The sequence below is a fragment of the Sciurus carolinensis genome, chromosome 13 (assembly GCF_902686445.1).
Source record: "Sciurus carolinensis chromosome 13, mSciCar1.2, whole genome shotgun sequence".
Taxonomy (NCBI): domain Eukaryota; kingdom Metazoa; phylum Chordata; class Mammalia; order Rodentia; family Sciuridae; genus Sciurus; species Sciurus carolinensis.
This window is the reverse complement of record NC_062225.1, coordinates 58,419,309-58,434,128: the sequence shown is the minus strand read 5'-3', so window position 1 is coordinate 58,434,128 and position 14,820 is coordinate 58,419,309. Positions and strand designations below refer to the sequence as shown.

Here is a 14,820-nt window from a genome sequence, read left to right as displayed (position 1 = left end):
CTGGCTTTGAACTTGTGATTCTCCTGACTCAGCTTCCTGAGTCACTGGGATTACAGGTATGCACCACCATGCCCAGTTTGGGTTACAGTTCTGCAAAGAAAGAAAACATTTAGGGAAATGTTTTAAAATTATTTTAACAGTGAAATACCTATAGCACAGGCTAAAAATACTCTGCTGAGAACTTAGGAAGAAGGGTAAAGACACTCAAGATAGAAACACTAACATTTAGAGGATTGTAATTATGTAGTCATTTCTAGGAAAGAAAGGAACACTATAACATTATTAGAAAAATCAAGGTGGTATGTAAATAACTACCTGGATAACAGATTTTTTTGGACAAGATACTTTCTATTAAATATTTGGTGCTCTGCCATGCTGTTCCTAATCACATAGCACTCTTTATTGAAAGTGGAAAATGCAATCCTTGCACTGCCCAAGTCAATTTCTTCATGTGCCCCTTTATCAATGCCTTCCCTATTCTGGTGAAGACAAGAAGTACACAGCAGGAAAACAATGCTCTGAAGTCAAACAAAGATTATTATAAGAAAAAAACACAGACTAATAAATATACTATTGATGCATTTATGAAAATTTATATAGAAATGAAGAATGAATCAAAAAAAAAAATATTGCAATTGCATTTTAGAGTGGGATTAAGGAGTGAATATTGTTTTAACTTTTCCTGAAAATGGCCTATTGTCTTTCCCATAAAACAGAAATGCTGCTTTGCCTTTTTAAGTTAAACCACTATATATACTACCCAATATTTTTAAAAAGTTCCAAAAAATTATACACACATGACCACTTTTAGTCCTCAGTTCAATTACTTTTTTCTTCTTTTGATGACTATCAAATATTAAGGAGAAAAGATATTCTCTTCAATTACCCAATTAAAACTACCTTTGTACTCACCTGTAAAACAGCACGGGCTGACTTTATACTATCAAAGGATGGAAACACATAATTCGTATATGTCTCCTGATCAGGATTTACTCCCATTTCATGCATTCCTTTGAGGACTTCAATTATACCTGGAAGACAAAACACAGAAGTAATTAACAAAATAACAGAAGAAATTAACAAAATAACAGAAAGTTCAGTTCAATTACTTTCTGAATCATAATGCAGGAAAATTACTCAGCATTTTGTTTGTCTAAAAGAGAAAGCAGAAAAGTTATAAAACTGGGAGGTATATGATGATAAATGAAAAAAATTAATTTTTCCTTTCATCTCTATTAATTCAGTAGTGAGTGCTAAGAAAGTATTTTTAAAAATACGACTATTAGAAAACTTAAAACCATTAAACACTGTCCCCAACATTTCTAGCATCCCAACAGAATGGACCATAAACCATCACTGCTATCATACAGCAGTGATGGATTTGCACAAAAAAACTTGACAAGAATAAATGCTGCAATGGGAAGGGCTTGGGGGAGTAGAATAAGGGGAATCTATCAAACACAAAACCAGTTTCAAAAAGTGTTTTTGATTAAGCATTTAAGTAAAAAGTACTCTTAATTGTTCATATTTTATAACATAAGAATAAAAAATGAATAGAGAACAAATGATTCTAATGAATTATTGTCTTAGTGTATTTAAAACCTATTCAAAGCACTGGCATATAGCTTAGTGAAAAAGTACTTTCATCACATGGTCAAGCCCCTGGGTTTGATGCCCAGCTCCACAAAAACAAAACAAAACAAGGACTAATTTAAAAATCTAGTAATTATTCCTTTCCATTCCCCACTCACAAAAACATATTTTAATAACTTCTTAAAAGGTCATTTCATATTTGCCAAAGTTACAGTTTCCTTCAAATAGTACAAATTGATTTCTTTATATCAGATTCAAATAATTTTAGAAAACTAATTACTCACAGTTTAATAAAAAGGACATATATGTTTACCTGTTTTAAACTTACTACTTTAGCTGCACTACTCTCATATTATTAAAACTTCTCCTAGAAGTCCTTGTTTCTGACCTACAATGTCCTCTACAAATTATATTTCTATAAAATTTTGTTATATAATAATATATTTCTATATAATTTTGTTATATATAGATAATATACATAGAGTATATCATATATACTCTAGTACAAATGATTAAATTCCCACTGAGTATAGAAAGATACAGGCAACTTTAACTACATTATGAAATATCTTCACATTTTTTAGATAAAATTCAGATTACAGATCAGAATATTTTAACTTTTGAAGTTTATACTCACATAAAAGTAGACACACAGACCAATGAAACAGAATAGAGAGCCCAGAAATAAGCTTATGCATAAGCAGTCAACTAATTCTGACAAAGACACCAAGAATGTACAATGAAGAAAGAACTGTCTCTTTAATAAATGGTGCTGGGAAAACTGAATATCTACATACAAAAGAATGAAATTGGACCTTTACCTCATGCCATACACAAAAATCAATTAAAAATGGATGAAGGAATGTTAACAACAATTATTAAATCATCAACAATGGGGCTGGGAATATAGCTCAGTTGGTAGAATGCTTGCCTTGCAAGCATAAGGCCCTGGGTTCAATCCCCAGCACCGCAAAAAAAAAAAAAAAAAATCATCAACAATGACCAATAATGAAAGATTAAAACCATAAAACTCTTAGAAGAAAACAATGATCTTGGTAATGATTTTTTTTTTTTTTATTTGACACCAAAGGTAAAACTCAGTAAGACCTCAACAAACTAAAAAGCTTCAGGATGCCAAAGAAAGCAATCAACAAAATGAAAAGACAAATACAGAATAAGAGAAAATATCTGCAAACTGCCTATTTGATGATATATCTCTCTCTCTATATATATATATATATATTTTTTTTTTTCAGATCCTTTGCCCATTTTTTTATTGGGTTATCTGTTTTTTTGCCATTTAGTAGTATAAGAGATAAAGACATATATATTTACTACTACATATATAGATGCTACTAAAGATATACAATATATACGAATAGAGAGATAGATCTCATACTACTAAATGGAAAAAACCAGATAACCTAAATAAAAAATGGGCAAAGGACCTGAATACAGATTATTTCCAAAGAAGGCATAAACTGGTCAACAGGTTCATAAAAAAATGATCAACATCACTCAGTATCAGGGAAAAACAAATCTAAACCAGAATGAGATGTCACCTCACACCTATTAGAAGGACCATTACCAGGTTGGGGCATAGCTCAGTGCTAAAGTGCATCTAGCATGTGTGAGACCTTGGGTTTGATTCCCAGTACTGCAAAAACAAAAAGCCAGAATAACTATTATTAAAACTGTAAAAGGGAACAAATGCTAGTAAGGATGTGTAGGAAAGGGAACCTTGGTAAACTGTTGGTAGGGATATAAGTTGATTTAGCCATAGTGGAAAACAGAATAGAAGTTCCCCGAAAACTTAAAAATAGAACTACCTTACGTCCCAGCAATCTTTCTTCAGGATAAATTTAAAAAGGAAATGGAAACACTATCTCAAAGAGATATCTGCATGCCATTGTTCACTACAGCACTATTCACAGTAGCCAAGATGTGGGAACAATATTCTATTGGCAAATGACTGGAAAAGGTATGAATACACAATCAAAGTAACTCCACATCATATACAATCACAATAATGGGATCCTAACTAGAATAAGTTATACTTTTTCTATGTATTACAGTATGTCAAAATACACTCTACTGTCACGTATGTCTAGAAAGAACAAATAAAGAAAGATGTCAGGCATGGTGGTACACAGCCTAATCCCAGCCACTTGGAGGCTGAGGCAAAAAGATACTAATTTAAGGACAGCCTGGACAATTTAATAAGACCCCGTCTCAAAATAAAAATTTTAAAAAGGGCTTGGGACTTAAGTCAGTGGTAAGAACACTTGCCTAGCATGCACAAAGCCCTGGGTTCAATCCCCAATAGTGCAAAAAAAAGAAAAGAAAACTAAAATGTGACATACAAAGGATAGTAGGATGAGATATTATTCAGCCTTAAAAAAGAAAGAAATCCCATCATTGGCAACAACATGGATAAACCTAGACATTATGCTATGTGGAGTATGTATAGAAAGGCAAAGAAAGTCAAATATGGTCATGCAGCTTAAAGATGTTTTGGTCAATGACAGATCACACACACAACATGGATCTATAAGATAAGAATGGAGCTGAAAAATTCCTACCACTGGGTGACACTCCACTTATATGACTATTACCTATCATATTCAGTACAGTAGCATGTTGTACAGGTTTGCAGTGTTGGAGCAAAAGGCCATACCACACAGCCTATGTATGTAGTAGGCCATATCATCAAGGTTTTTGTACATAAAACTGCACTGTGATGAAATCACCTGACACATTCCAACATTAAGTGATGTATGACTGTACTAAAAGATTTCACCTATAGGTGAAATCTGAAAAAAAGCTGAACTCATAGTCAGAGGTAGTGCTACCAGGGACTAGGGAATAAAGGAACAAGGGGAGATATTGGTGGAAAAGTATAAATTTTCAGTTATAAAATAAGTAAGTTCTGGAGACTTAATGTATAACCTGGTGACCAATTAATATTATACTGTATCCTTGAAAATTTTTAAAGTTCCTTAGATAATAGATTTCCTAATGTTTGAAAACAGGTCAACAAAGCTACTGTAGATAAGATTCTTTTTCCTATATCAGACACCTTGCCCCATCAGCTATGCCTCAAATGCATTTTCTTTACTAATTCTTTAATTTTCCATGAATTTTTATTAGAGAGAAAAGAATATTCTGCTCATTTAGATAATCTGTATTGCTGGCATTTTCAATGTACATATATTTCTAACTGAAACTAAAACAGGCTTAAGAAAGCCTGGGATCACACTGAAAGCCCAACTAAGATCAGTCACTCCCTCAGGCACCCTGACTGACCATGGTCAGATGAAAAGAAGGAAGCACTTATCAAAAAGAAAGGAAAAGTGATAGTGTGGTACAGTGGTACATGCCTGTAATCACAGCAACCTACGAGGCTGACACAGGAGGATCACAAATTCAAGGCCAGCCTCAGCAACTTAAGGAGGCCCTGTATCAAAATCACAAATAAAAAGGTGTAGGGATGTAGCTCAGTGGCAAGATGCCCAGGTTCAATCCCCAGTACAAAAAAAAAGGCAGGGGCAGGAAGAGGATTGAGATGATATATCTATACAAATAACGCAACTCACATTACTATTAAAAAAAAAAAAAAGATATAATCTTATATTAAATTAGAGGATTCCTTGGGGGACTGAGGCAGGAGGATCATGAGTTCAAACCCAGCTTAAGCAATTTAGCAAGGCCCTAAGCAACTCAGCAAGAATATAAAATATAAAATATTTTAAAATACAAAAGAGGGCTGGAAAAGTAGCACAGTGATTAAGCACCCCTGGTTCAATCCCTGGTACCAAAAAAAAAAAAAAAGAAAAAGAGAAAGAGGATTCCAAACCTCTGTGAACTTCGAAAATTTAACCTAAGATAAATAATCTAATAAAAATATTTCAAGTGCCACGAGAAAGTTTATATATCTAGAGTACAGTTTCCATTCAAGAAGTTTGATAAGGGGCTGGGGTTATGGCTCAATGGTAGAGTGCTTGCACCACATATAAATAAATAAATAAATAAAGGTCCATCAACAACTAAAAAAAAAATGTCTGTTAATAAGAAAAAAGTTAAAACCATTTTGGGAAAGAGGGTTCACATGAACAACTAGCAATTATAACTGCCTGCTTCATGGGATTTTTACACTCTTCCCAATGCATTCATATTATTAAAAAGTAAAGTCTTACTTTTTGAAAATAAAGTTATCTATATTCTGACGCTTCACTCAACTGGCTTTACATTTTCAGATCACCCCTCCCTTATATATTTTTTCCTCTTCATATTCTTATTTTTACGTTTTCCAACTATCCCAAAGGCTGTAGATCCCCATTCATTCTGGGCGTTTCCTCTCATGTAGACAAGGGGCTGAAAAATGTTATTACTCTAAGTGGTGACTCTTTCATTTGTGCTACAGTGAAAAATACTAGTAAGATGAGCCATGCAAAAGTCATTTTAAGAATCTTTCTTATGGTACACTCCTGTAATCCCAGTTACTCAGGAAGCTGAAGCAGGAGGATCACAAATTCAAGTTTAAGGCCACCCTTGGCAACTTAGCAAGATCCTGTATTTAAATAAAAAATAAAAACAGTTGGGGATATAGCTCAGTGATTGTATACCCAGGTTCAACCCCCAGTAACTAACACACACACACACACACACAAAGTGTCTTAGAGAACGGTGACTGGTAAATTTGCAAACAGAAAATTCGATCAGAAATTTGATCATCCTATTGTTGAAAATGCTTGGTTCAGTTTTACCTGACCTCCAAACATCTTTGATTTCCTAAAGGGTTTTCTTTATTCATTATATAAAATTCCCACATATCCTCCATCACTAAAACCATTATCTTCTTTTATTTCTACCAGTATATATGTAAATGACTTTCACTAGACAAAGATCAAGTTCATTACATCAATAAGAATGCTACTTTTTGCTACAGAAACTATATGGAATACATATAGCCATTTCCCTGCTATATGAAAGAAGATTGTAGAATATAAACTTAATGATCTTCCAGGACCTCCCACAAAGGAGAGTAAATGTAACTATAAAACAACTGACAACTTTTTATGTTCTTAATTCACTATTTATCAATGAAGCATAAACATCAGTATTTTTCCATATAAAATTTTTATTGAGTAAAATAGGCTACCTCTTTCTAAAATTTCCTTAATAATGGCTGAGGGTATACGCTTACTTAGCATGCACAAGGTCCTGGGTTCAATTCTTAGCAACACATACAAAAAAAAAGTCCTTAATGTAAAAATTGGTACCTAATTTCTAAAAGACAACTGAGAATTTTTATAAAAGAAATACGGTAAAATGTTTATACAAGTCTAAAATGGAGGCATTATGGTATAAAAAGAATATTTAAATAAATCCTCCATTCTAATCCCAGAATTACTGACAGCTAGATGGAGAACCTAAGGTCAGTCACTAAATCCCTCTGTGGCTCTCAGTTCCTTCATTAATACAATGTGAGCTTTCAACAAGGCACCTTTGAAATCTAAATTCTGCAATTCTATGAAAAGAATGATTCAAGATAAAGCCCATTTTCTACTAGTTCAACTCACTATAACTATAGAAAGAAATTACCTAAATTCTTTTATGTTTACTAAGTAGCAATAATGTCATAACCAATTCAAGTCTACATACCCTGTTATGATTGAGAAAAGAAAATTTACCTGATAAACACACACTTCAACAGGGTACCAAAAGTATTTTCATACCTGTGTAAAAAGGTAAATAATACTAATATGCCCAAAGAGTTTGATGCAATGATGTAAACTTTCTATGGTTCAAAGATACTGGGTTAAAGGTTATCTCTTGTAGCTTTCAGAACTGGAGGATAGACAAAGAGTTAATCAACTAGCATATTGTTTTCACAAAGATTTTTCTAAAAAGGATTTAGAGACTTTTATAGCCAGAAACAATTAGGGAATACTTGTTTCACTATTTCTTTTAAACCAGAAGACGGCTATATATTTAAAACAAAATTGCAATATGAAAGTCTGCTAAAAGCACTTTTTTTGTTGTTTGTGCATTTTGTTTGTCACCCAATGTCACACTAACAACTCTGCATCTCATTCCAAAGCACATTATACTGTGAGATAAAATGAAAAAGACCATTTTTTGTTTCCCCAAGGGGGAAGTACTTCTGTTAAAAGCATCTTTTTATAAGACTACTCTTTCTGAATTACCAATAATGCAAACCAAAGAATTAGATACTGTACTCTAAAATTTAATATTTGTTCAATTCTTATTCATATCCTATAGACATCCCATGTGTGCAAGGGAAAAGTATGCTAAATGCTTAAACGTACTTAAGTACCTGAAAGATTGAACATTTCTGTCCTTCAATCAGCAGGCTGTCAGGTCACAAGCACGCATTTTGCAATAAAAGTTTTCCTGCCTTTCCTATTATTGTAACCAAGCTCTGTTCAGAAGAAAAAGACTGGTCCACAAAGAAAACAGCCCACTTCTTGTTTTCATGAACATGATTATGTATAACTTTATAAAGGATAGACAAACTAATTATAAATAATTAAGTTTTTAAAAAAAGACTGACAATGAATTATCTAAAACTACTCTTGCAATTTTGAATATCAAGATCAGAGATGAATTAAGAAATGAAATTAAGATGAAAGAAATCAATTATGGGGCTGGGGAGATAGTTCAGTCGGTAGAGTGCTTGACTTGTAAGCACAAGGCCCTGGGTTCATTCCCCAGCACCCAAAAAAAAAAAAAAAAAAAAAAAAATTAAATTTTTTTTTTTTTTTTTTAATACTTACATAGAGACTTCACTATGATTTAACACAATTCCACTGAGTCACAAGATCTAATATTCAGGAACAAGTATGCTTTCCCAAAGAACTGAGTTAGATGTGCACACAAACTCTGACTCTGGTTCTCTGAACCACTATTACTAATCAGTAAAAGACAAAATTTAACCTTGAATATTTTTCTTCTTCTGATGTCCAGCTAGCAATGGCCAGAAATAGTGAGTTCTGACAGGAAAACCTTCTTCCTTCATGGCCTTCATTAAAGCTTTTACCAAATCTGAAAGAGATATCATAAAATGTTACCAAACTACCTCAGCAAAACCTGCTGGTGTTGGTTTTAACTAAAACAATAACCAAATACCCATTTTATTGGCCAGTAAAGCACAATGGAGTGTGAACTGCAAAGGAGACATGTGCATCCGGGCTTCCTTTAACTTCTTGCAGTAGTTGGTCAGTTTCTCTGCAGGCTAGAGGAAAATAAGTCACCACATCAGCTAGATTGGCAAATATCCCACTTCTGGACATTCTGCAAATATTCTACCACTTTGAGGATAAAAAATTTGAACCTCTCATCCTCTTTCTACCCCAAAATCTTGCAAGACAAAAACAAGGTTTTTATGTTTACAATTAGTCTATTTCCATAAACCTTGTATTTTAAAGAATATTACTGCCAGTAATACCATCTACAAAGTAAAAAAAGACAAGATACCGTATCCACAGTCACACAGTGTCGTAAAAAGAAACTGCCAAAGTCACTTGGGCTGTCTTCCCTTGATATAGGGCATGCTAACAAAATCTGAAATGCTGTATCTTCCAGCTTTTCAGTGACTAACAGCAAAATGACATTCATTGCATCTGGGAAGAAAACAAAAATATCTTTTGTTACTAAACTGAATGGTATTTTCACACTACAACCAATACTAAAGACAAAATTAGGAATTCCCAACACCAAAAGGATATGTCTGCCTAATAAACAAACATTTCCAAATCCCCATGTACTCATTAATTCATGTTTATTAGCTTATTAAGCTTTTAAAAAGTCCTATATTCACTTACCACAATCTATTTTTATTGAGAATGCCCTTTCCACCATGTAAGAAATAGCAATTCAGGTTTACATAAAAATAATGTACATAAAAATTTTTATACTACCTGGAATATATCTTCTTTCACAGGTGATTTTTTCCAAAATTTCTGAGACATACTGAGGATATCCAGCTTTACTGAAGCTACAGATAATTTGCAATAAATCACGGTCCATAAGGTAAACTTCAGACTTATCCACCTTCTCCAGAGTCTACAAACAGTTACAGAAATTAGAACAAGTAGAAATCAGTTTTAAATTTAAGTAAATAAAATACCAAGATCCAAAAAATTAGGAACAAATGCCATGTAAAGGTTTGGAACTTCTTTAATAAAGCAAGAAATACTCTATTTCAACAACTGTTTTATATATATTTAACACCAGGGTACCACACTAAATTATTTTTTCTTAAATACTACTCTCTTCGAGAAGACATTTTAAAAATAGTGCTACAACTTCCTGTTTCATATAAAACACAAATGTTTTATGCAGATGACTTTCACGTTTCTTTACATGAATCATACCTGCTTAACATGGTCAATGGCACCCTTCTCGGCATACGCATTCAGTAATGCTAGGAAGGTGTCTGGACCAGGCTCAACTCCCGCGTCTTTCATCACTGTGAGAATATTTTCTGCATTCTCCATATCTCTACAAGTTAATTCAAAGGAAATAGAACAGATTACTATGATATTTCCAGATATAATTATTCAACCTAAAATATATTACCAATAATTTTAAATACTTGAAATTATGATATTAAAAAAGGACAAATACATATAAAACTAGTTCTATATTTCTGAAATGACAAAGATCATAAACATCAAAAAATTTTTTCAGGTAATTCCTTCCCCCAAAAACACAGATTATAAAACATTAAATAATGTACCCTCTTATACTAAGTACATTATGACTTGGATTTATTTACCTTTTAAAAATAACATTTAGTAAATTACCCATAAAAATTTTTTAAAAATTTTCCAGAGCTGTTAATAAATTTTACAAATTTAGTTACTCCAGATTAAGCCCAATTTTTAAAACTGAGTATTTTCAAATAATGTTTAAAACAAATTATAAGAGCAATTTTTAAAAAGAGTAATAAATACTAATTCTCCATATTTTTGATGATACAAACATCTATGAATTTTCTATGATTTTTTTATAATTTAAATATTGAATAAGAATGAAAACCCTGAGTTGAACATTACCCAGCTCTTGCATGCCCTGTAATAAGAGCACTGAATACTGCCTCTGTAATTGGAAGATCCTTAGTTTTCATAAATCCAAGAATCTTGCTGCAATAAAAGAGAAATGAAGACACTCTTTGGTTGTACATGTATAAATTAGGCCTTTAGTTATTTCCAATATAACAACACATGCTTACTTATAAACTGATAAAGTGAAAACTGATCCCCTTTTCATGAAATCCTACTCCCTAGACTAGTAATAATCTTAAAGTACTCTTGTTAAAATTACAAGGTAATTTTTTGAAAATTGGATTGTTTTTTCTACATTGTTAATTAACTTTAAAGTTTTATAAAACATTTAAAAATAAAACTGTTTCAACTTATGCCTATTTCCCCAGTCTTCAATACAAAAGTGGCAATAAATTTTACCTAAGCAGTAATATGTTGCAACTGATTTTATATGAATCAGTGGGATTCCTGGTTTTATACATGAACACAGTTAAAATACTAAGAACATTTCTCTTAGGAAATATTTTTTTTAAAAAAAGTAAAGGCACATTTATATCTTAATAATTTTATAGCTCTGCTAAAAAACAACATCTGTAATTAAAACGGATTATTCATCTTTCCCTCTTATATTTTATCTAAGTCATATTACCAAATTTTGCTACATTAAAGTATTTCTGAAATAACTATTCTTATTAGGAAAAGGTTATTTAAAAAATAAACATATTCTAGGTTTATAAAATTTATAAATTGTTTGCATAAACCTACAGTTATAATGAGGTCCATACCTGGCACCTTCAATATCTCCCACATTACAATAAGCAGCAATCAGCCTCTGGTATGTCACCTGTCAATGAAATGGGCTAGTGAATTTTTTTTCCCTGAGCAAAAGAAACCAAAAAGTTGGTATGGCCAATCAATATTCACCATAACAACTACCTACTCGATTTGGCTGAATGTTTGCTTCCTCCATTTTTGCTAAGAAATCAGTAGGTGAGAATTTATATTCATTTTGAAGATAGACTTTAAGTAAAGCATTGTAGTGACTCACATCATACACAGTGCCTACAAAGAAAATTTAAATCAAATTTTTAGAAAAGCATTTAAAGTCATATCCTTTGTCACAATAGAAATCATGTGTATCTAAATTTAACACCACCAAAAAAAAAGGTAAAATTTATCACTATAGCATTTCACCCAGGTGTATTAACACTTAACCCCATCTACACAGATACCCTATGAGAACAAAGCAAGTTAAGCCAATAAAACATAATTACTGAATTACTATACAATTATAAGTAACTGCCTCTTTAGATTTTAAAAGGTCTATTACATATGACACACAGTATCATCTTCCTGTTAGAAAATGTTAACAATACCTATTTATTTATTTATTTAGGTATAAGAGACTGAACCCAGGGGTACTTTACCACTGAGCTATAACCCCTAGCCCTTTTTAGTGAGACAGGTTCTCCCTAAGTTACCCAGGCTGGCATTGAACTTGCAATCCTCCTGCCTCAGTTTCCCAAGTTGTTGGACTACATGTGGGCACCACCACATCTGGCCAACAATACCTCTATATTTAAAAGTGGCTTGAAGTTTTTTCTATATAAAGCAGTTACTTATGGAATGTGACTGGAGTTCTTTTACACAGATAGGAAATGTACTGGTAATTTTTCTTATTTCTTAACTAGGTCACACAAGCCTTTGTTTGAAGAAACTTCTCCATCCCTGGTTGCAGAGTATCATTTTTAGTCAGCATGCATTACTTACCTGTATTCCAATGCCCTTTCTGTGTCCATTCTTTCTGCATCCATACTACCTAGGACCATGTTAATTAGGGCTACCACAATTAGGCTTACCCTCCCCACTCATGACAGCATAGTCATTCCATCCATCTAGGCTAACATATTTCACTAAATTTTCATAAATTCCATACCCTTATTCAACTGCTACTGGTCTCAGTCTGTGGTCATTATCTGGTGTCAGTTTAAGAGATTCTAGGAAGCGAGATCTATTATTTTTAGGGTGGGGAGGGGGAGTGAACCCAAGGACTTTCTACCACTGAGGTACATCTCAGTCCTTTTTATTTGTTATATCAAGACAGGGTCTCATTGTGTACCAATGAAATCTAGATCTACCTAATATTTACTAAAATCTCAAAATTTAGGGATATAGTCCTAAAATACCCTACCTTAGCAACCAAAAGTTATATATAACAGCATTGCCTTATGTACTTTACCTCACATTCTTGTACCTTAAATAGTATCTCACAGCTTTGGCTCTGCTATCCATTAAGGTTTTAATGTTTTCACTACCACGTTAGGGACCATTTATATTCTAGAATATTAATATTCAGAATTTTTAGAATAATAATAATAATAATCTTTCAAGCCTATATTTCTCATTTTAGCCCATTTTTAATTACATAACTTACTTAAGTTATACTTACTGATATACTTACTGATAAATAGAAAAAAAAATTTTTCAGTATGTTGCTCAAACCCAGGGCTCCCCCTATACTAGACAAGCCATCTATCACTGAGCTATGTACCCAGCACTAGAAATTTCTAATTTTTACAGCCAATTCTTTATCACTTTTCTGCTGTTTTTTGTTTTTGTTGTGTAGTGCTAAGGATTCAACCTAGGACCTTTCTCAGTTACTCAGGCTGGTCTCAAACTTAAAATCCTCCTGCCTCAATTTCATTTAGCCACTGGGATTACAGATGTGTGCCACCATGCCCAGTTTTTCTGCTGCTTTTAAACTGACAAAAATCCTTTTCCATTCTGATATCCAACATTTATATATATTTTTTAAACTTTTAAAAAATGAACTTGTCATCAATGTGAATTCAAGAGAAATTCCAAACTGTGAGGTAAGGATCGGTCTGTATTCTACATTTTTTCCTACATTTTCAAGACTGGTCCCAGATATTTTATATATTTGTGGTACCACTTAGTTGGATCTGCTACCAATTTTATTTTGAAACTAGAAAAGTTATGGATTCTCAAACATTTACTATGTCAAACTAACTTCACATCCTATTGTGCTATGCAAAATAGTTCATGGTTTTATTTTTATTTTTATTTTTTTTAGTTCATGGTTTTAGATTCTACTATGCTTACGGAGTATCCTTCTAGATTTTAAAGTTAATAAAAATCAGGAATATATATTGAATTTTAAGTCTTAAAATTGAGTCTTTTAACCTTGGTCTTTAAAGTTATTTTTTGACTATATGCTATATTCACCTGGCTTAAAATTGAAATGGTATAAAAAAGTATAGAGTAAAAATGTATCTAGTGTTTATCATCCTTCCAAAACTATTTCAATATTGTATGCACATGCATATAAGTAAATAACAGTTTCAAAGTATTATTATATAATATACATTGTTCTGTATCTTATTTACAATTTGGACAACAAATCCCCCATTAGTATTTCAATAGAGCCTTCATTTTTTTAAGATTTGCACAGTATTCTGTTATGGATGTTCCATAATTTTATTTATCCAATCCCCAGTGAGGGGCATTAGTATTGATTTCAATACTCCGCTATTACAAACAAGCGAAAATGAATACTCTTTCACACATGCAAGTATAGCTGTATCTAAATTCTAACAAAAGCAACTGTTTGATCAAATTGTATGTACAGTTATAACTTTGGTGGGCCAAATACCTATTTTATTCTTCATTTCCCTAAGTTGTAATAATTATTATTAAAAATTACTGCATTCTTAATGCCCCTAGATGTCACTATAACTCACCAAATAACATATGACCAAAATATTATGAATCAAGTAGCCCTTCTATAAAATTATAGTATTTATGTAAAAAAACACTTTATTATGAAAAAAAATACCTTTAACACACATCATATTATTCAACTAATCATACCAAGTGTCTGAAGTCTGTCCCATATCCTGTGAGCAAATTCTGTTCTCTCTGCAAGACTCAATTCAGGCAAGAGAGAACCACAGCTGCGCAATAGAAGCAAGGCTTGATTACCACCTGGGCTACCTATGGAAGAAAGGTTGATAATGTTTAATAGTAGCAACATAATGTAGATAAATATCAAAATTTAAACCGAAATCTATAAATGTTTGGCTCAAAGATAATATTGTGAGTACCCAAATATTAGAAAAATCATAATCACAATGTT

The 14,820-nt window shown here is 32.4% G+C and overlaps 1 protein-coding gene across 1 annotated transcript in view; it reads right to left on the bottom strand.

Annotated features, from left to right (window-relative positions):
• Lrpprc (leucine rich pentatricopeptide repeat containing) overlaps positions 1 to 14,820 on the bottom strand; it is a 104,716-nt gene that overhangs the window by 76,969 nt on the left and 12,927 nt on the right. Inside the window, exons 3-12 of the mRNA XM_047522317.1 lie at positions 14,556 to 14,678; positions 11,605 to 11,726; positions 11,450 to 11,508; positions 10,677 to 10,763; positions 9,993 to 10,119; positions 9,537 to 9,681; positions 9,094 to 9,239; positions 8,746 to 8,851; positions 8,554 to 8,661; positions 913 to 1,031 (exon numbers count right to left, since the gene is read on the bottom strand). Coding sequence (XP_047378273.1) covers positions 913 to 1,031; positions 8,554 to 8,661; positions 8,746 to 8,851; positions 9,094 to 9,239; positions 9,537 to 9,681; positions 9,993 to 10,119; positions 10,677 to 10,763; positions 11,450 to 11,508; positions 11,605 to 11,726; positions 14,556 to 14,678 — 1,142 coding nt within the window. The remainder of the gene's footprint in view (positions 1 to 912; positions 1,032 to 8,553; positions 8,662 to 8,745; positions 8,852 to 9,093; positions 9,240 to 9,536; positions 9,682 to 9,992; positions 10,120 to 10,676; positions 10,764 to 11,449; positions 11,509 to 11,604; positions 11,727 to 14,555; positions 14,679 to 14,820) is intronic.